General features: G+C 45.0%; 1 protein-coding gene across 3 annotated transcripts in view; it reads right to left on the bottom strand.

Annotated features, from left to right (window-relative positions):
• Positions 1–22,376, bottom strand: part of LOC127493723 (excitatory amino acid transporter 3) — a 57,657-nt gene extending 35,281 nt beyond the window's left edge. Inside the window, exons 1-2 of one of the 3 annotated variants that reach the window (XR_016237337.1) lie at positions 22,081–22,317; positions 10,810–10,950 (exon numbers count right to left, since the gene is read on the bottom strand). Coding sequence is in view for 2 of the 3 variants with exons in the window: in XM_089337338.1 (XP_089193464.1) it covers positions 10,810–10,950; positions 22,081–22,171 (232 nt within the window). In the remaining variant the exon portion in view is untranslated. Of the gene's footprint in view, positions 1–10,809; positions 10,951–22,080 lie in introns of all 3 variants that reach the window. The other 2 variants (XM_089337338.1, XM_089337331.1) reach the window with 2 other exon arrangements.
• Positions 22,377–22,673: the final 297 nt, after the last annotated feature.

The following is a 22,673-nucleotide window of genomic DNA, read 5'->3' as shown; positions in this document are numbered from 1 at the left end:
GGAGACCTGGATGGAGTTCCTGGATCCTGCCTTTGTCCTGCCCCACCTGGGTTATGGCAACCATTTGGGGAATGAAACAGGGGACAGAAGATTTATCTTCCACTCTGCTTTTCAAATAAATAAAATCTTTAAAAAAGGACAAATTGTTGTATGAACCCATTTACAAGAGGTAATCGCTTAACAAAGACAAGAAAATCAGCATTTTAACAGATTTCCAAATAACCTGTGGAAGCACCTTGACCATTCTCTGTGATGGACGTCTGTTTGAAGCAGCCTCCAGCCCCTCAAGTGCAGACAATGGACAGATTCACAGGGTTGTTATAAAACTGTCTTGGGCATGTGTTTGGTGCCCTCTCAGGATTTCTTCCAACAGTGAAACAAATTAAATCTACGTGAGTAATTGTTTTGAGCATATGTTAATATGTCTTAATTTGTCTTAATGGCTTGGCCATGGGCTGATGCCTCTGCTTGTACTCCAGGACCAAGCCGGTAATAAAAGGCTTCATAATAATGAGATTGTTGGTGGAAATATCTTAAACAAATACATCCCCAGGCAGTCAGCCAACTCCTCTCTGTTGGAGCACAGCAACTATCTCACAGACTCTGAGGAAGACTTTTATTTCTCATTCCTCTAATCTACTTCAGTTCTACCAATGTCCGGAATATTACAGAAATTTTTTCAAATCAACATACTTCCCTACATTCTACAGTTATCCCTCTACCTCTCCAGTCATCAATGATCAGGGGCAAAGCTTGTCCTGAAACCCAGATTCTTGGATGATTTGTAATATGCTATTGAGGACAAAGGTGGTGACCACCAGAGAGGAAGGGAAAATATACAGGACAACATTTTAAGCTTTGAAAACCTCTATAATAGGGGTATATTAAGGACTATAAAATGTCAGTCTGGGGCTGGTGCTGTGGCGGGGTAGGTAAAGCCACCACCTGCAGTGACAGCATCTCATATGAGTGACATATACTCATCTCATATGAGTCATATACTGTGACACGGTGCTATTTTCCATCTTTTAAAAATAAGGACCAGTTAAGTAACTAACTTATCTAGGGTTTCACAATTAGTAAGGACAGAACTGGGATTCAAACTCAGGCAGTGTGGTCCCTGAGTCTTAACCACCGGACTCTGCAGCCCCTCTGTGACTACATCCTCTCCTGAAGCTTGTTCGGGTGTCCCTGTGTAGAGAACGGCACAGGGGGGAGTTAACCACTCCGGCCTGCTTCCCTGCCTACAGACTCAAGTCCAGACCCTTGAGCAAGGCACATGGAGCCAACAAAGTGGCATGCTCACCCCTCCATCCCATTCTCCTCCCCATGGTCCAGGCATTCCTGTTGAAGTCTCATGGTCCTCCCAAGACACTATGCCTTCTGCTATTTCCTTCTGTGTAAAATATTCCTCCTCTTTCTCTTCATTCCTGTCTTTTAAAGTCACATCCCAACATCTCATCCATCTCATCCACTGTCCTCATTCCCACAAAGCACTACCCCACAGCCTTGTAATGTGTGCTCTTTCTCTTGTTGGGACAGGATTTAACTTTGTATCTTGGGTGCCTAACACAAAGCCTGGTTCACTGAAGATGGAAGGAACGAATAAATGGTCTCTCAGCTTCGTGCATTCAATGTAAGAGGTCCAGTAGAATCCCTGCAGGTTTCTCTCTCTCTCTTTTTTTTTTTTTTTTTTTTTTTTTTTTGCTATGAAACACAATCAGATTACCTCCCAGCTGAACAGAGCTGTGAAACAGACCAGCACCAGCTGAGGCAGAAGGAGTGCTCATTCACGACTGTCTCTCCAGGCTGCACTGCCTCTGGGAGAGACTGAAATCGGGCATGTTTATCTCTGGTACTTTGTATTTTATTATTTGTGCAGGTGGCACATTCATTATGGGAACTTTATTCCTTATACACTGCGTGCTGCTCCTCTAGTTTTTGGATCAAAGATATTGTGGAAATCAAACTTCAATAGCTGGGTTCTAACTCAACACAAATTTCTTGATGATATTAGGGAAATGTTTAAGGCATGTCAGTAAATCTGCTTAGGCCATTCTGCTTTCCTGGTTTCCAGACAGGGCTAGAGAAATAGAAAGGAAGCACTTTAAGATGCAGGAAGAGCCCATTGGCTCCAGATGTAGCAAAAAGGCAAGAAGTTTGTTCCCAGACTGTAGTCTTGGGCTACAATCTTGCCTCCCCTAGTGGAGATTTTCAAGTCAATAAATTGCTCAAAGTGATAATTTTCATAGAAACTGTAAATAACAGACCACTGATATTTTAAGAAAAGCATTGTGCTTTCCCAAGCTGAAACTGACACTAAATGCTCTTCACCACCCCTGTTAACCAGTAGCAGCTTATATTTAACAGCAAGTTGTATAACCAAGTGATCATGCATCTTCAAACCCTACATCCTCTTGCCAATAGGGGGCCTCCTGGTGCTGGCTATCAGAAGACCTCCGGTGCATGACCCAGTGGGTGACAGAACCTTATTCTCTTAGGGTTATTTTCTGTGAGTCTGTTTTGATGCAGTTGTGGTTAACAAACATTTGTTCAATACAACTGGATCCTATTTCAGGGAGGAACATGACCTGGTTCTTTTTGATGTAGGACAAACAGGCAGAAAGTTAGTTTAGGATCATTGAGCTGGGAGTCACAAGCCCCAATGTGAAATTCTATCCTCCTACTTGTCAGTCAAAATGCCAGCTTTCTGGGGAGGGATGAGCTTCATACGGTACCTGGGGGGAAGAAGCCACGAAAATATGGATACTGATCTCCACACGGAACTTCACTCCTGGAGACGCACCACCCTGACCTCATAAAAGGGACGAAAATCAGGAGTGGAGTGGCTGCCAGGGATCCCTTCTGTCTTCCTTCCCCCACACCTCCTCCTTTCAGCTGCCCACTCTTGATGGGTATTTTTTTTAATGGGGCAATCCATGCTCATGTGTGTGTGTTTGCTTTCTCATCTTTGGAATAAAATTTACCTTACGTAGGTCAGTACTCAGAATTCTGGTCTTTGTGTGCGGTAAGAGGCTAGAGTAAGAAATTAATGCCCTCTCACCCACATCATTTGCCATGGAGGATGTGGGATTACTTCCAGATACCATGAGAAAAGTAATGCAAGGCCTTTAAACAACACCTTCCCCAGCCCAAATCCAAACATGTCCTCTCTTACAAAGATCGAATTCAACAGTAAAGGTCTCCCAAAACCTTGGCTGATTCTATTCTGCTCCACCTTCGGGGCATTTATACCCACTGTGTAGAGTGGTGATTTATCTTGTCACAGGGATTCCATCTCAACTAGACTGTATCGTGAGAGTCAGAATCTAGTCTTCTCTTTCATCTACAGCAGATCAGTTTCAGCCTGGCCTCCTGTTCTGGTAAATAAATGTTTTTATTGGCACAAAGCCATGCTCCAATCATTTATCTGCTGTACCTATGACAGCCAGAGTTGGGAGGCTGGACAGAAACTGTATGGGCCACAAAGCCTAAAATCCTTACTACCTGGACCTTTGGAGAAAAATCTTGCTGACCCCTGCTTGGGAGCTAATTGACTCACAAATATATTCTACATCTGGCTGCTGTTTAACCTACACTACTTATATTTAAGCTTTTATATAAGGATTTTTTTGTTGTTGTTAAAAAGTAGCAGAAAATGCTGCTATGGTTGAGGTCAAATCCTAAAAATTTTGAAATCCAGATGCAGATGCAGCAGTGACAATCACTGAAAAGTTTCAATAATATTAAAAAAAAAAAACAACTCCTAAGGGTGGGATCTTAAGTTTATCTTCAGAGAATCTGCCTACAAATGTAAATCTAATTACCCAACCAGTGCTCTCCTGAGGAAACTGAAGTCACTGATAAACAGAATGCAAATGTTTTCTCCTGCTGTCTAGTGTTTTGTATTTACCTTGCCTGGGAGGCAGAACCAGTGCTAGAAGTCACTCCCAGTGGCTTGGGGGGAGCGGAGAGGATAAACTTGGAATGCACTTGTAACTGGTGCTGCTGCATGAGGATTGTGTGCTTTTGTGCCAGTAGGCATTTGTAGGAAACCCTGGGGCTCAGGTGTCATAGGGATGGTGAGCAATGTATTTCTCCTTGCTCTGTTGGAAGAAATGTGCACAGGACCTGGCAAAGACTTGGCCAAACCAGACCTGGACAGACACCAAATCCTGCAAGCAGGGTGGGTTTACAACAAACTAGCAGGAACTAAGACACCAGGTCTACCTGAGTTCTCTGATGGGGCCCACAGGGCAAGGACAGCCCTTGTGGCTGCATGGCAGGGGGGATGGTTTCTCCATACGCCACCACCACAGCAAGCATCCCAGGAAGAGGTTGCCTCCCAGGTCAGGACAGAAAGGCCTGTGCGAGAGCAAAGCTTGGGCCTCCTAGGCCCTGGTGTCAGGTCCCCTGTCTGGGTGGAGTGGTGCTTGGAGGCAAGAGGCTAGGAGGATCCTTCCTGAGCATGGCCAAGAGCATCACAGAACCATGCTGGGAGAGCACGGGAGTGCATGGAGGGGGCTGTTCTGTTCCTACGCCGGTCACAGGAGGCTCTGCTCATCATAATTTGGGTATTAAAGAAAACATGACTTGGACCAACATTGTGGTGTAGTGGGTTAAGCTGCAGTCTGGGACTCGACTCTGGCATCCCATAGAAGCGCTGGTTTGAGTACCACCACTCCACTTCTGATCCAGCTCCCTGCTAATGTGCCTGGAAAATCAGGGGAAGATGGCCTAAGTGCTTGGCCCTCTGTCACCCAGGTTTGAGACCCAGATGAAGTTCCAGGCTCCTGGCTTCAGCCTGGCCCAGCCCAGGACCTTGTGGCCATTTTGGGAGTCAATCCACAGACAGATCCCTCTCCACCCTCCCACTGCACTGCCCCATAACTGGGCCTTTCATATAAATCAATCATTTTTTTAAATGACATGAATTTAATCTCAGATCTGGACTGGGATTGCATGGCAGTGTGTGTGGATGGGGGTATAAACGGTAGGTGGTGTTCTGTCTGTTAGCACCCACACAGTCTGCCTGATAATGCCTGCAGATTGCATCTATAATGCTGTTTCTCTTTCTTTTTTCCTGTTTTAAAGGACATTTGAGACATTATATCGTTTATTTGATACATAATTCCACATGCATTTATAAAAGGTCATTTTCTAAGTCTGTGCTATGGCTCAGTGGGTTAACTGTTGTCTGCAGTGCTGGTATCCCATATGAGAGCTGGCTCAAATCTCTCCTGCTCCACTTCTGATCCAGCTTACTGCTAACACACCTGGGAAAGCAGTGGAGGATGGCTCAAGTGCTTGGGCCCCTCCACCCACGTGGGAGACCCACAAGAAGCTCCTGGCTCCTGGCTTTGGACCATTCCAGGTCTAGCCATGGCTATTCTGGGGAGTGAACCAGTGGATAGAAGCTCTCTCTCTTCCTATAAATGCAGCCTTTCAAAGAAATAAATAAATCTTTTTTTTTAAAAAAAGTTATTTTCTTGCACAACTATATGCCATTATCACCTCTAACAAAATATCATTTTCTTAATATTATCGAATAGCTAGCACATATTCAAATTTCCCTGATTAACATGACTTATTAACCTCATTATCACATAAAGAGGGATTCTTATTGTTTAAAAAAAAAAAAAACAGAAAACAAAATGGCTGTAGAGTATTTTTATGTCATTAGATGGCTTAATGGCAGAACTTTTCCCCCTACCTGTTAATGTGGCCAGATAGGTTCCCTGATGCAGAGGCACAGATTATTAGTGTTGGTGTCTTGCTGTCTATTTCCAATGTATGTATCCCTAGGAAACTCATACATTACTTCCCACTCTCCACCCAACTTCCAATATGCATTCTTTTTTTTTTATTTGACAGGTAGATTTATACAGTGAGAGAGAGAGACAGAGATAAAGCTCTTCCTTCCGTTGGTTCACCCCCCAGATGGCTATGGCCGGCGCTGTGCCAATCCAAAGCCAGGAGCCAGGTGCTTACTCCTGGTCTCCCATGTGTGGGTGCAGGGCCCAAGCACTTGAGTCATCCTCCACTGCCTTCCCAGGCCACAGTAGAGAGCTGGACTGGAAGAGGAGCAGCCGGGACTAAAACCTGGATGCCCATATGGGATGCTGGCGCTGCAGGCAGATGATTAACAAGTGAGCCACGGCGCCGGCCCCCTCCATATACATTCTTATTTGATTTAATACATTTATCAATTAAGCTACTGATCTCTGAAATTAGGTAGGCTTTTGTAATGTGAAAACTTCCCTTCTTGGGGCTTTGTTGTGGCACAGTGAGTTAAGTCACCACCTGTGATGCCAGCATCCCATATGGTCACCGGTTTGAGTCCCAGCTGCTCCACTTCCCATCCAGCTCCCTGCTTATGCACCTGGGAGAGCAGCTGAGGATGGCCCAACCCATATGGAAGATCTGAGGAGAGTTCTAGCCTCCTGGCTTTGACCTGACCCAATTCCAGCTGTTGTGTGAGTGAACTAGAAGAAGGAAGATCGCTCTGTCTCTCCCTACAGTTCCCTCTGCCACTTTGTCTTTCAAATAAATAAATAAATCTTTTTTAAAAAGAAAGGAAAACTGTCCTCCCTGTATATTTTCTGTGGGCCTCTTCTGGGTGAATCTGAAGCCTGCTGCAGGGTGGAGGAAGGACCTGTAAGCAGGGGTGTAAAGGGCAGTGAGCTGGAGGGGACAGGGAGGAGAGCTGGGAGGGGGAGCAGGGCAACTAACACAGGCAAAGTCTGAGACACACGGAGCAGGATCCACCCCACCTTATAAGAATAAGAAAACGCATAGCATGGAAACAAACCAAAATAGCACAATCACCTTCAAATAAGGAAAGCATAATGGGTCCTGTTTTCTTATCACCCAGACTGAACCACTGATAACCTTGTTTTGATCTCAACTTTTTTTTTTTTTTTTTTTTGACAGGCAGAGTGGACGGTGAGAGAGAGAGACAGAAAGGTCTTCCTTTTGCCGGTGATTCACCCTCCAATGGCAGCCGTGACCGGCACACTGCGGCTGGCGCACCGCACTGATCCGATGGCAGGAGCCAGGTGCTTCCTCCTGGTCTCCCATGGGGTGCAGGGCCCAAGCACGTGGGCCATCCTCCACTGCCCTCTCGGGCCACAGCAGAGAGCTGGCCTGGAAGAGGGGTAACCGGGACAGTATCCAGTGCCCTGACCAGGACTGGAACCTGGTGTGCCGTCGCTGCTAGGTGGAGGATTAGCCTGTTGAGCCACGGCGCTGGCCATGATTTGGCATCTTTATCTCCGGACTATGCTGGGGAACTGGGGGAGTGGGGGTAGGGGAGAAGTGAGTCTAGAAGTGACTGGGTCTGTACTATTACTCTGGAAGCGCCAGGTTATGCCACTGGAATGCTGAGACCTGTAAATTATTTTCCTAGATTATTTCCAAGGCTGAGCTAGCACAGCACGCAAAACACTCAGAATTCAAATATGGGTTATTGATTGCCAAGAATGGCGTATGTGAGGCTGGCACTGTGGCCCAGTGGGTTAAGCCACAACCTGCAGTACCCGCATCCCCTGTTGGTACCAGTTTGAGTCCTGGCTGCTCCACTTCCTATCCAGCTCTCTGTTAATGCACCTGGGAAGGCAGTAGAAGATGGCCCAAGTCCCTGGGATCCTGTACCATGTGAGAAACCTGGAGGAAGCTCCTGGCTCCTGTCTTCAGCCTGGCTTAGCTCTGGTCTTTGTGGCCATTTGGGGAGTGAACCAGCATATAGAAGATCTCTCTCTCTCTCTCTCCTTTTCTCTCTGTAACTCAGTCTTTCAAATATATAAATCTTAAAAAAAGAGAATGGCATATATTTTCAAACACATAATATTACAGAACTAGTATATTCATGCATGCATTTTTACCTTTTCTAAAACCTGTATTACTACATGAGTTTTAGATTTGCTGCCTAATGTGGATTAACTTTCTTTACTTTTCCCCATAGATACAATTAAATATTGTCACACATCAGGCTTATGATTGTTGTACAGATGCATGCAAAATGCTGTGTATGCACAATTCTGAATATTTTTCTTGGGTGAGAGCCCAGAGTTTTCATCATTTTCTCAAAGGAGAAAAGGAAAAAAAAAGAATCTTCGACATGGAAAAAGCTCTAAGGGGTTAAAGCTGTGATGCCTACAGGGCCAGGATGAAAATATAAAAGAATAAAGTGGACAAGGTATTGAGCAATAGGGATGGTAGAAACTCTGGCATCCCCAAATGCATTTGGTCTACTTAAATGGAATAGCTGTTCCTGGCTCCAGATGGAGACCTGGCCCTAGTGTTCGCAGATCTTAATTCTTTCAGAGAAAGTAGAAATCTGGATATTTACATGAAATATTACAAATTTCAAATGCTGATTATAATTTAACAAATAAACAGACATTAAATAGGTCTCTCAGACCACTAGGCTTAAAATAAACCAGGCATTCTGAAATATAATTAAATACATAAATAACAAAATTAAATGTTTTCTTTAGGTTTCCAGTAAGTCAAGAACACTAGGATCATTTAAGAACAAAGCTCCCAAGAGCTTTCTGGGCTGACCAGTTTGGCGTTTGGGAAGTTCAACGGTCAAATGTGACAGCTCTCCAAACAATGCAGTTGCAGAATGAAGCAGATCCTGAAACCACACCCCCCTTCCCCTTCCCCCACAATGTCCAGGAGTCAACAGATCAGTGCCAGTGGAAAAACATGTTCTAGAAGAAGACATATCCAGACTCCTAACTGTATGGTTACATAAAATCCTGATTTTCAAACAGGTCATCAAAGAAGGAGGTACCTTTCTCTGACGGGAGGAGAGAACTTCCACTTTGACTATCACCTTGTCTAAATATGATCAGAGTCAGTGAACTCAAAAGGCTTCCATAGCCTTGGCAACTCATGACAAGAGCCTAGGGTGATTACTGATGCCATAAACAAGAGTGTCAATTTGTTAAGTCAATAACAGGAGTCACTGTGCACTTATTCCTCATGTAGGATCTCTGTCCTTAATGTGCTGTACATTGTGATTTAATGCTATAACTAGTACTCAAACAGTATTTTTCACTTTGTGTTTCTATGTGAGTGCAAACTGTTGAAATCTTTACTTAATATATACTAAATTGATCTTCTGTGTATAAAGATAATTGAAAACGAATCTTGATGTGAATGGAAGGGGAGAGGGAGTGGGAGAGGGGAGGATTGCAGGTGAGAGGGAAGTTATGGGGGGAAAAAGCCAATGTAATCCAAAAGCTGTACTTTGGAAATTTATATTCATTAAATAAAAATTTAAAAATAATCTTGATTTTCAAGCTGACAACACTAGTGATGGCCATGTCACATCTTAACAGCTGCCAGAATTATGCTAAGTATAAGAAATGCAACAAATGCCATTCTGTAGACCAAATTAATTTTTTCTACATGAGGAATCTTGCTGTTTACAGGTACCATGCAATATAATGATCAATAAGAGAAAAGTCTATTTCCAAAAATGCAGTTGTGTCACAAGTTCAGGTGTTAAAAATACTAGCACAGGGGCCAGCACTGTCGTGCAGTGGGTTATTGCCCTGTCTGAAGCGCAGGCATCCCATATGGGCACCGGTTCTAGTCTCAGCTGCTCCTCTTCCGATCCAGCTCTCTGTTATGGCCTGGGAAAGCAGTAGAAGATGGCCTAAGTACTTGGGCCCCTGCACCCACGTGGGAGACCCGAAGAAACTTCTGGCTCCTGGCTTCAGATAAGTGCAGCTCCACCCATTGCAGCCATTTGGGGAGTGAACCAGTGGATGGGAGACCTCTCTGTCTCTACCTCTCTCTGTAACTCCTTCAAATAAAGAAAATAAATCTTTAAAAAAAATACTGGCACAATCCACAATTAACCATTTGCTACAGCACCTGACTCTTGGTCCCCATGGCAAATTTCCAGGGTGAGTAATAAGCAAGCTCTGAGTTCCATGAGGGGTGGACGTGGGCGGAGAGGTTATATAAGCAGAAGGAACTGAAGACAGCAGCTGAGGGGTTCTTAGGAGTGCAGGTGCAGTTGAGAATTGAATGAGAAAATTTCAGAAAACACAAATAAAATCGACAGCCACATTTTTCCTCAAGACATGAGCTGACATTTCAGTGACCAACTATGCCTTTTTTTTCTTCCTTCTGTGCCCTAGATAGAATTGTATTTATTACATGTTTGAAAGTGGCACCTTCCTCAAAAGACATCAGATGCTAATAAGGAAGCTTGGAGCAGTGGTGGACACTGCTACAGACACAAATGACAGAAACATAATATACACTTTCCAAGTGAGGAGTGTGTGTGCGTGCGTGCATGTGTGTGTGCGAGAGAGAGAGAGACATGCCCCCACGGTATTTCGTTTTTCCAAAATTAGAAAAGAACAACTTGGGAAAGTTCTCTTTAAATAACCATAGAGAGCCGGCGCCGTGGCTCAATAGGCTAATCCTCCACCTTGCGGCGCCGGCACACCGGGTTCTAGTCCCGGTTGGGGCGCCGGATTCTGTCCCGGTTGCCCCTCTTCCAGGCCAGCTCTCTGCTATGGCCAGGGAGTGCAGTGGAGGATGGCCCAGGTGCTTGGGCCCTGCACCCCATGGGAGACCAGGAAAAAGCACCTGGCTCCTGGCTCCTGCCAGGATCAGCGCGGTGCGCCGGCTGCAGCGGCGGCCATTGGAGGGTGAACCAGCGGCAAAGGAAGACCTTTCTCTCTCTCTGTCTCTCTCTCACTGTCCACTCTGCCTGTCAAAAAAAAAAAAAAAAAAAAAAAAAAAAAATAACCATAGAGAACACCAGTTTTCTCAAGGTACCTGTAATCATGCTGGATACAATTAATGGCAGAGTGACGAGTTTCAGCATCCTCATCAGGATTTCTCCAGGAAAAGCAAAGTAGAATTTATCCAGAGTTGAGAGATTGCTGTATTCTCGAACCAAGACTCCTATGACAATGCCTAGGAAAAATAAGAGTTGCAAAGAAGAAGAAGAAAAAAAAACACTGTTGAGTTCTCCGGCATAAATTTCAGTGGCAAAATACTCCAAATGCACAAATTTTAACAGCAAGAAAGCAAAAGTTTAGAACTCCACAAGTCTATAAAATTTAGGTTTAAAAAATACCCACATTTTGAGAGGTAGCCAGTAGAAAGTACACATTGTTTGGTAAATCTGTAAAAAATATCTTGACATGAGAATTTTTGCTTTCATTTCTTCCCTATCAATTATATTTATCTTAGTCAATCAAATATAAGTATTTTGTTTTTACATACCACTTTCATTCTTTTCTACTTGTGGAAATATTTTACTATAATTTACACATCAGTTTTTCTCATATTTCTATTATAAGTACTCCTTTAATGATCATCCTTACAATAAATGCTCTTCCCTGGTTATACAAATTTTATCATTTTAACAGGAAAATATACTTTCTGATTTATTTTCCATGTTATTTGCCAATTATATTCTCTAATGCTTTGTATTCTTTTCAGTTATTTCTCAATAACAACATGTTCAAGTTTATGTGATCAAGAGACTTTTTATAGTCTGATCCTAAGGATCTTGTACATTGAGGCTTATAATTATTTTGGAGTAGGGACATGTTCACCATCAAGAAAGGTTATATGTTCTCTGAAAAAGCCTGCCTTAACTAGAATCCTATACAAAATCTTTGAGTTATATAGAGAACACAATTTAATGATGACTTTGATAACTAAAAATCACAAATTCTTAATATTTCCTCTTCATCCTGTTCCAAATAGTTCTAATAACATCTAAATACTGCACCCTTCCCGCCTGCTAACACATACTCCCCTTTTTAAAAACTAAGAAATAAATGAGCTGGGATGGCTTTCACACAAATTCCCCTTCATCAGCCTCTAGTGGGTAACATGGGAACTGGAAGAGAAATGGCTAAATGGTGGGGAGATTCAACAAGGATATCATCAGATACAGGAATTCACACACTCAAGTAGCCTAGAGTCTGAAAATTCAGAATTGTTTTAGCAAAGTTAAAAACCACTAGGGCAATGGAAAGACATGTGAAGTATAATAAATACTAGAATTCACACTTCATTGTTTGTCTAGAAATTTCATCTCAGATGTATTTCCTATGCCCACTAGTGGACCAAAAAGATGAACTTGGTTAAGATGCACTGAATAATAACCTTACCCTTAGCTTAACTTTATTTTCCTACATATTCTACCTTGTTGTTGATCTCTGAATTTTATGTACACACTACTCAGTGAATTTCTGCACTGTGAATGCACAATTTTAAATCACTGTTGAAACAACCATAGGCATGCAAACATTTCCCAAATTGCAGCAAAGACAAAGGCAAAACAACTCTATTATCAATCCTACTTGGTTTGTATTTTTAAAACCTAGGATTAGAGACTCCTGAATGGTTAAGAACATCAAGGACATAAATATAGTTTAACTGAGAGGCACAATGCACTTCCTGCTTTACCAATTGCCTGTGTTCAGCTGTTCTGTACAAACATACCTAAATTATGCCATCAGGATGCTCTGTAATGCTCAGGGTTTCAAAAATCAAACACTCGGGGTTGGCACTGTGGCACAGCAGGTTAAAGCCCCAGCCTGCAGCACCAGCATCCCATATGGGCGCTGGTTCGAGTCCCAGCTGCTCCACTTCCAATCCAGCTCTCTGCTATGGCCTGGGAAAGCAGTAGAAGATGGCCCAAGTCCTTGGGTCCCTGAACCTATGTGGGAGACCCAGAGGAAGCTCCTGGCTCCTGGCTTTGGATCAGCTCAGCTCTGGCCATTGTGGTCATTTGGGGAGTGAACCAGCAGATGGAAGACCTCTCTCTCTCTCTCTCTCTCTCTCTCAGACTCTACCTTTCTTTGCAACTCTTTCAAATAAAGTAAATCTTAAAAAAAAAATCAAACACTCATTTTTTCTTATATTATTTAGGTTGCTTCCAGTAAACTGGCTTGTATGTCAAAGAAAACTCAGTAAGTGAAAATAAAAATGTGTCTCTATTCCCAAACCAGCCCTAGGACACTCTGTTGAGTGGCAGAATAACCCCATGTGCCCCCATCTCAGGGTTTAGATTACAATGATTAACTCTTCCTCTAGTCATCTCCACTCCAAATGAATGCAGGGCTTTTAGAAATAATGTACTTGCTATAGCTGTTGTTTAGCCTTCAGCCAGATAAGACTTTTTGCAGAAAAAATAAGAGTTGCCATGCAGAGCAAGCTGAAAGCAATGCAGGGTGACACACATAGTAAACAGGTTACTGTACTAGGCAATGAAAAGTTTGTAAAATATGCTGTTGTTGAGTACCTCAAACTGTACCCTAGGGTTTCTTTTTTTTTTTTAATTGGAAAGAAAATAGAAGCACTGAAATATCAACAAAGTGCTGGAAAGTGGGGTGATTCACATGGCACCCTGGCACCCTCAAGTGACTGTCGTCACCCAGGAGTTAGATGCCTTGTAAATGGATATGCTATCTCTCAGTCTCAAGCAAGTTTGGAAACACAAGGTTCAGGACAAGGAAATCATGGGATGATTTTCCAGTTCCCAAGAACAACCCTTCTCTGCCTACTGAGAGAGTTAGAACCTTGGACAGGATTAAGATGCCTGGAGAAGTCTCCAAAGCCAAAGGACGCTAGGAACCACTTCCCACTTGGGGATGCGCAGGCCCACCTACTGGGCCACACCTTGAACTAGGGAGGGTGAACATCAGCAAGCTCCTTGAATGGTCCAATTCTACAGAGTCCCACAGCAGGACCAACCGCAAGTCCCCAAAGGTAAGGACCCCTGCAGTCCCAGCCGTGGACCCACGGCACAATACTTGAACTTCCTTTTCCCACACAGGCAAGACAGTCTTGAGCAGGTACACAGATGGCTTCGAAAGAACACTGGTGTCATACGAGTAGGTTCAAGTTTTGGTTCCATTGCATGGGAGCTGTGGAGCCTAGGCCATGACTTTAACCTTTCCTCTGGTCAAGCAGTGGAAAAAGGGTCAGATTAGCTTCTTTCAGAGATCCTTCTGATGTCCAAGATGCTATGAGCCCCAAGCCTTGGTTTCCTCAACCGTCAAATGAGACCACCTGATCTCAGCTCCAAGACAGTTGTTTGTACTTTCCAACTTTTATGTTAAATCTAAATATGGTGGCCGGGTAAGAAGGAAATGTGAGAGAAAAGTACCAAGAACTCTGCTAGGGCTTCTTCAAGTTGAAGTTCAGAGATGCTAGTTTAGGGGCCAGCGTTGTGGCATAGTAGGTTAAACCTCTGCTTGTGATGCCAGTATCCCATATGTGCACAGGTTCAAGACCCAGCTGCCTTACTTTCAATCCATCTCCCTGATAATGCTCCTGGGAAAGCAGTGGAAGATGGCCCAAGTATTTGGGCCCTACACCCACGTGGGAGACCCAGAAGAAGCTCCAGGCTCCTGCCTTCGGATTGGCCTAGTTTCAGCCATTGCAACCATTGGGGGAGTGAACCACCAGATGGAAGATCTGTCTCTCCCAGTTTGTGTTACTCTGCCTTTCAAATAAATAAATAAATCTTAAAAAAAAATTCTGTTTCAGAGTATGAGTAGAAAAGAGACTTCTCTTTATTTAATGGAGTATTGGGCCTTCGACTATAATTAAGTTAAAATATGTTGTCTCAGAGATTTTTTTAAAGAGAGGATGAAAGATGTATAAACTACATCAACTCTGTTCTCTTTATATCAAAAACAGAGAGAAAATAGAGTTCTCCAGCACATAATTTAATCTTGGTTTCATTAGATAAGAATTATCGGCAAAGGAAAATATTTTTTTATATATTTTTTTTAACTTTTATTTAATGAATATAAGTTTCCAAAGTACGATTTATGGATTACAATGGCTTCCCCCACATACCGTCCCTCCCACCCACTACCCTCCCCTTTCCCACTCCCTCTCCCCTTCCATTCACATCAAGATTCATTTTCGATTATCTTAATGTACAGAAGATCAGCTTAGTATACATTAAGTGAGGATTTCAACAGTTTGCTCACACAAAAACAAAAAGTGAAAAATAATAGATGATTTTTTTAAAATGATGATGAAATCATGGCCGGTGCCGTGGCTCACTAGGCTAATCCTCCGCCTAGCGGCGCCGGCACACCGGGTTCTAGTCCCGGTCGGGGCGCCGGATTCTGTCCCGGTTGCCCCTCTTCCAGGCCAGCCCTCTGCTGTGGCCAGGGAGTGCAGTGGAGGATGGCCCAGGTGCTTGGGCCCTGCACCCCATGGGAGACCAGGAAAAGCACCTGGCTCCTGGCTCCTGCCATCGGATCAGCGCGGTGCGCCGGCCGCAGCGCGACGGCCGCGGCGGCCATTGGAGGGTGAACCAACGGCAAAAGGAAGACCTTTCTCTCTGTCTCTCTCTCTCACTGTCCATTCTGCCTGTCAAAAAAAAAAAAAAAAAAAAAAAACAAAAATGATGATGAAATCAGATCAGACCTATTGTCATGTTTAATCCCAGTGAGAGTCAAGTTGGGAGTTGACAATTTCTTTTTTTTTTTTTACATAGGATCAGTTTAGTATACATTAGGTAAAGATTTCAACAGTTTGCACCCCCATAAAAACACAAAGTGAAATATATTGTTTGAGTACTCGTTATAGCATTAAATCTCAATACACAGCACATTAAGGACAGAGATCCTACATGAGGAGTAAGTGCACAGTGACTCCTGTTGTTGACTTTACCAATTGACACTCCTGTCTATGGCATCAGTAATCTCCCTATGCTCCAGTCATGAGTTTCCAAGGCTATGGAAGCCCTCTGAGTTCTCCGATTCTTATCTTGTTTAGACAAGCTCATAGTCAAAGTGGAGGTTCTCTCCTCCCTTCAGAGAAAGGTACCTCCTTCTTTGAAGACCTGTTCTTTCCACTGGGATCTCACTCGCAGAGATCTTTTGCCAGAGTGTCTTGGCTTTCCATGCCTGAAATACTCTCATGGGCTTTTCAGCCAGATCCGAATGCCTTTAGGGCTGATTCTGAGGCCAGAGTGCTATTTAGGACATCTGCCATTCTATGAGTCTGCTGAGTATCTCACTTCCCATGTTGGATCACTCTCCCCTTTATTTATTCCATTGGTTAGTGTTAGCAGGTACTAGACTTGTTTATGTGCTCCCTTTGACTCTTAGTCCTTTCATTATGATCAATTATGAACTGAAATTGATCACTTGGAATAGTGAGATGGCATTGGTACATGCCACCTTGATGGGATTGAATTGGAATCCCCTGATATGTTTTTAACTCTACCATTTGGGGCAAGTCAGCTTGAGCATGTCCCAAATTATACATCTCTTCCCTCTCTTATTCCCACTCTTATGTTTAACAGGGATCACATTTCAGTTAATTTTTAACACTTAAGAATAACTGTGTATTAATTACAGAATTAAACCAGTCATATTAAGTAGAACAGACAAAAAAACTACTAAGAGGGATAATGTATTAAGTTGTTCATTAACAGTCAGGGCTATGCTGATCAAGTCACCGTTTCCCATAGTGTCCGTTTCACTAAAGGAAAATATTTTTAATTATCACTGAGATGGTAATCTAGCCAAGCCATCAGGCTAAGAAAGCAATGTAGTAAGCAAATTAACTGTGTTTCTTCTCACCCTGCAGAATTCTGGAGTTAATCTAAGAACATTCAGGATGGGAAAATAAGTATGCAGTGAACACTTACTAACAGAAGAATATTGCCTTTATTCTGATACTATAAGAAACTTGTCAAGGGCTTACAAGCAACCAGAGACAGGATCAGATGTGTATCTTGAAAGGATTACCAGAGATAAACCGTGAGGAACACAGGAAGTGTGGGTGGGGTGTGAGCAGAAGAAGGGAACTTGAGACTACTGTAGTTGTTTGAGTATCAGATGAGGCATCTTTGATGACGGAGAGTAAGCTGGGGGAGGGGAGATTTCAGGTAAATAGGACTCATCCAATGGGATAAATCAGAATATGGCCTGATTCCTCAGCTCCTCTGCAGGCTGAAACTTTAAGTGAAGGATTCAGACATACTTACTCTCTAATGAAGTGTTTCACTGATCCTTCAGAACCCAGTTATTCAACTGATATTCATGGAGCACTTATTATGAATTATTCCAAGTATAAGTGCTGTCAGATTAGCCAGAGCACCTTGTGAATTGTGTGCCTATTGGTGCCAGAAAGTGGGGATAAAGTAAAAATCAGTGTGATCAAAATGTCAGTGGAATTTAAATACCAAAGGTCAATTTTCCTTTTGGAAAATCAAATAAATGCACTCTGTAGTTCTTTATAATTTGTAAAATTCCAGACTACCTCACACAAGCCAAGGAGGAGGAAATGAACCAGGGAGATTCCAGAGACTCCCAAGGCCACAGAACCATGGGAAGTCATTCTTAGGCTTCAGGTCCTCCGAGTCTGAGACAAGGACTGCATACAGTGTTTTAACATCAAAACCATAATTGAGGAAGCTGGTAAGGCAGCTCCTTGAAGGAAAAGGTTTTCTGTTTTAAACAGCTAGTCCAAAATGAAAACAGATTCAGATCTTCCTCTCCCCACTAGGAAAAAGCACTTCTGCTTTTCTCACTATCTAGAGTAACCAGTCAAGTGAAGGCAGATGAATACAGGAAATTCTGAGATTTTGTACTGATTGGTCACAGAAGGTAATGGTTTCCAGGTATGTCTCTTACAAGCGCATGCCAGTACCCACAGAAAGCTTAGAATCAAGGGAGAAAAGACAAAAGAGGGAGGCCCATGTTCCCCTTATTTGGCTCTTTCTTCACTGGAGCAATTGAATAACCTAACATTGGTGCTTGTCTGCACACCCTTCACTTCTATTTAGTTGGTTCTTAATACTCATGAAGGGCTTTAAATCAAAGTCCTATTGTTCTTATTAATGACATTGATCTTTACAAGATTATACCAGGAGGCTTAACACAGGGTGGTTCTAAGGATGTGCTGTAACTTAGGTTTAGAAAATTGTATCTTCCCTGCTACCCTCATCTGAGAATCAGAGAATCACTCTGCGGGATGTCAGTTCTCCCAGCACAGGCACAGCAACAGATGCTTCTGCTTCCCTAGACAGATGTTTCCCCTTGGGCTTGACATATTTCTAACTATTAATATCAAATCAACTCATACCTGGACTCCAAGTATTCAATGACATTATTTATCAAAAATAAATGTATTAAAATATCCAAAGACCACTTCAAACTTCTGCTGCCTTCAAGACAGTTTTTGGCACTTGTAACAGACACTGTAGTTTTCTACACATGAGCACCCACTCTATTTCACAAACTATCTAGCAATTCAAACAGACCATTTCAGGTTCAACCGTGCATAAGAATAGTATGGATGATCTGGAGTCACAAGAACTTCAATACTCTTGCACAGAGTAAACCTGCTAATATTAGGACTCAAAACTGAAAAATAAAGCCATTATGTGGTAATATGGACAGGTTTAGGGAAAGATGTACAGCCAGCTAGCCAAGGCCACATAATCCCGGACATTGATTTTTCATGTGTTGGGATAAAATTATGTTATCTTCCATTTCATATTCTTGCATTTCTAGTGAGACACACCACATTCAGGCCACATATTCCTTCCCTTTGTCTGTACAGTGGCAGAAGCTATTCTGATACAAGATTCTCCTAGACAGTCAGCAGCATCCTGATTCACTACCCAACTTGGAATCAGTAGTTCTGAGAGATGTTTCCCTAACAACCGGGCTGAATTCAAGGTCATTCTCTTTGGCAGGTGACAGCCTTCTACCTCAGGATACAGAAAGACATGTCTCTCACTCTGGGGCTCCCTTTTTCAAATTATATAGCATGGTGCTCTGTGGTGATTTAAAGTTTTTTACACAAGTTCTGGTAGAATTCTGATGCCAAGAAATGTGGATAGGAGTTATTCTCCATCAAGCTGTAAAACCTTTTCTGTGCAGATGTAAAACAGCCAGTTGTAGCATTTTGTATATTTTGGACAATGAGAATTTTGGTTTGGAAGTCTATGTTTACCTCTTTTGGGGCTGGGGCAGTCTCCCTGGGAGGCTTATGTCCTGCCCTGCAGCCTTCGCCTGGAGTCTGCCCGTCCCTGTATATATATATATATATATATATATATATATATATATATTTATTTTTTTTTTTTTTTTTCCGTTCCAGTGGGGTATAGCCACAGGCGCCCTTAATTTAGACTTGTCATGCATGCTGCCCTCTCCTGGTACCACGCCAGCCATTCCCAGGGTCGGTGCGGGAGAACGCAGCGCCCTTTGAGGTGGGAGAAATGGTTCCGCCTTGGGTGCCCCCGGCTGTCCTATGAAGTCTGGGATTTGCCAGCAACCCGAAAGCTGGCAGCCTCCCTTGGCGAGGAGGGAAAGGCGCGTGAGGGACCCCAGGGTTTGGTGACTTCCTTGAGGGGTCTCTACTCCCCTACTGCGGGACTGTGAACTGCCCCAGGAGGCAAGGCTCCCACATGGTTTGCCTGTGAGCTGAGGGTTAGGCAGTGTCGCCTGCCTGCGGAGGTGGGGGTGGGGGGGCGATTCCCTCTCAGGTTTTTCACTTTCGCTCCTTGTGACTTGATAGGTGGCCGCCCCAGGCCCCACAGCTGCCTAAGGTGGTAGAGTACTTAGGACTGACAAGCCTGCCCAGCAGTTCTGAGGAGGTGGGCGGTCCCAGCCCCCAAGGCCAAACACATGAGGTAGGCAAAGGCAGGAGTGTTGGAGGAACTGGGTTAGTGGTGCCACAGAAAGCCTCTCATTTCAATAGGAAAAGTATCTTTAAAGCGCCAGGACTGCTGAATTCTAGCAGGGACCCAGCATTTCAGCAGCTGTGATCAGATGATGACACTGCATCGGGGTAGTTAATACATTTCACAGGGTTTTCCTCTTTAAGGTCCACATGCTGAAATGTCCAGATGGCAGGCTGCCTGAGAGCTCTCGAGATTTTTCTGGACCAATTAAGGAAGTTACAAAGTAAACTCTTGCTCTTATGATCTAGCCCAAACTCACTGTCACTCTTCTAAGTTGCAGGAATTCCACTGCTTCTTAAATTAGTGAGCCAGCAGGTACACAGAAAGAAGCATGATGTCCCGCTTAGGACCAGGGCTACCTGAAAAAAGAAGGAAAGAGGGGGACCCTGGGAAGTGCTTCTGATGAGCACTCTGCGGGTGGGCGGTCCAGGCTTGAGACTTCCCAGACCAGAAGTGGAAATAGAGGGCTACCCTGTGTTGCCATCTGGAGGGGCAAATGTCCACCAAGGCTTTAGCCTTTTAAATGGTGGTTTTCCCTTTTTGAGAAAAGTACCCGAATTATACTCCTGGGGCTTGAGTGACCACATTTCAAACTGGAGGAAAGCACCCATCTGAGATCGAAAGTCACCTCTGCAAAATGGGCATGCAATGCCTCTTGACTCTGAAGATGCATTTATGCAAATGGTTCCAAAGGCCAGGAGCAAATGCTCAAAATTCCTTCCAACCCTCCAGTGAAATGGTCTCTGACCAGTAGTGCACAACATGGCTACCAAGGCAATGTGTCTGGAAAAGCTCCATGGCCCAAAAGGCAGAATTACTCTATTTCCAAAGGCCATTGGGACACGCCAGCCTCAGGCTATCCTCTGCCTAAAGTCTTTAAAAAACAGCTGAAAAATGAATTCGGACTCCTATCACCAGGAGTATAAACAAAGCCATCTCTTTCACGTGGCTGAAAGGAACTCTAATAGCTCTTTGTAGGGTCAGCTATTTAGAATTAATGGGGGCAGGACAAGCATTCCCGAAAAATGCCCAATGCCACTTGGCACTTCTTAGAGGAAAAAAGTCAGCGCTTGCTTCTCTACTTTTCTCCTCAGTCACAGAAGTTCTCCGCTAAAGTAATTCCAGGACGTTATTTATTCACTAGAAACCAGACTTGCCCTTGCATAAAGTTCTGGAGGAATCCATCTGACCCCAGATCCCATTCATTAACTTCCAAAGGTGTTTTCTTTGGGGGAGGAGAAAACGGGCACCACTGGAGTGGAAGCAGGCAACACCAACTATTCTGAGGTTCAGAATCAGCAACTAGGAAGAAGGCACAAGAAGCTGGGGGTGGGGGAGGGCCAGAGGCTACCCCTCCCTCCTTTCTAGCAAACCGGGCTGCAGCTTCAAGCAGGTGAAGCTTGCCAAGGACTCCACGTATTCCCCAGAAGGTTCCTCAGCCCTCACCTGCTGGGTGTCCCCACCGGTGCGAGCTCACAGGCAAGGAAGCTAGACATGACTCTAACCCTCAAGAAGTGCAACCCAGAACCCAATTTGGGAAACGGACAACCTCGGCGGAAATTCCGAAGGCAAATACGAGTAACTCATACAGCTGAGCAAGGGTGCAGCCATTCACCCAGTCCAGCGATCGGTCAATCATTTAAATAGCCCCGTGCTTAGAAACAAGCAGAGACGGTTGGAAGATTTTTGATGGAAAAATAAGGGGAAGACAGGAGGAGGCTCAGCAGGAGGGTGCTCTCCGACTTCCCCAGTGACTGCCCTCGGGCCAAATCGCACGTGCCCGAATTCAGGCTCAAAGCTGGCAACTTTTCCAAGCCAGGCTGCGGGCAGTAGCCGCGCGCCGCGTTCCTGGCACTATGGTGAGCGGCCCCTAAGTCCACAGTTTGCTCCCCGCAGGGGCCCCGCCACCCCAGAGGCCAAGGTGTCTCCTCCAGTCTGACAGCTGTCATACACACCAGCCTCCGTCAAGGCAGCGAGGTTCAGAAGGGAACAAGGGGAGGGAAGAGGGAACGCAGTTAAGATGAACAAAAAAGAAACCTGTTTGTATCTAAATGGGCAAGACCGGGAGCTACTTGCTTCCCTTTACACTTTCCAAGCCCCTCTGATCATTTTGGGCAAAGCAAGAATCAGCGGGCGGCTCCTTGGGAACCCAGATGGAATCCCCAAGGAGCAGACATCTAAGCGCCATGGCGAAATCCCCCGCGCAGGGTCCGAGGCGAAGGCCGAGGGGCGCTCAGGCACCCACACATCGAGTGCGCCAGCGCCATGCACACCCTCGCACCCGCGCTCTCCGCACGCGGCCTGGACGCGGGGCGCGCGTGAGGCTGCGCACCTCGCCCACCGGCCGCACAGCTCACCTAGCACCACCGCGACCACGGTGGAGAGCAGCAGCCAGTTATTCTTCAGGAAGCGCTTGCTGTCGCATCCTTTCCTCGCCGGCTTCCCCATGGCGGCCGTCCGGGCTCCGAGCGGGCCCCGCGGTCGCCGCTGTTGTGTGCGGGGCTGGGCTGTGCGCGCCTCGGCCGGGGATGGCCGTCAGCTGGGCGGTGCGGAGGAAGCAAGACGCTGGTGCGCCTGGGAGAGAGTGCGCGCTGGCCCTGCCAATACCGCTGTCACTGCCGCCTGGGATCGCGCGCTGTGCCTGCCGCCTGCCAGCCGCCTGGTTTTGAGTGGCGGGCGCGCCCAGCTCCTCCCTGCAGCCGCGGCGCCCTGCGGCGCCTGGGCCAACCTGCGAGGAAGGAGGGAGGAGCGGTGGCCCGGGGAGGCGGCTGCGTGCGAGCGCGGGATACCGGCGGTCCGCGCGGAGCAGGCGAGGGAGGGCGTCCCGCGCCCCGCCTAGGGCCAGGGCGGTCTCCCCGGGAGGCTTATGTCCTGCCCTGCAGCCTTCGCCTGGAGTCTGCCGGTCCCTGTATATAATATAATATATATATATATATTTCCTTCCAGAAGG

Source organism: Oryctolagus cuniculus, chromosome 1, assembly GCF_051225735.1.
Source record: "Oryctolagus cuniculus isolate XC-2025 breed Fujian yellow rabbit chromosome 1, ASM5122573v1, whole genome shotgun sequence".
Taxonomy (NCBI): domain Eukaryota; kingdom Metazoa; phylum Chordata; class Mammalia; order Lagomorpha; family Leporidae; genus Oryctolagus; species Oryctolagus cuniculus.
This window is presented reverse-complemented; position numbering and strand designations above follow the sequence as displayed.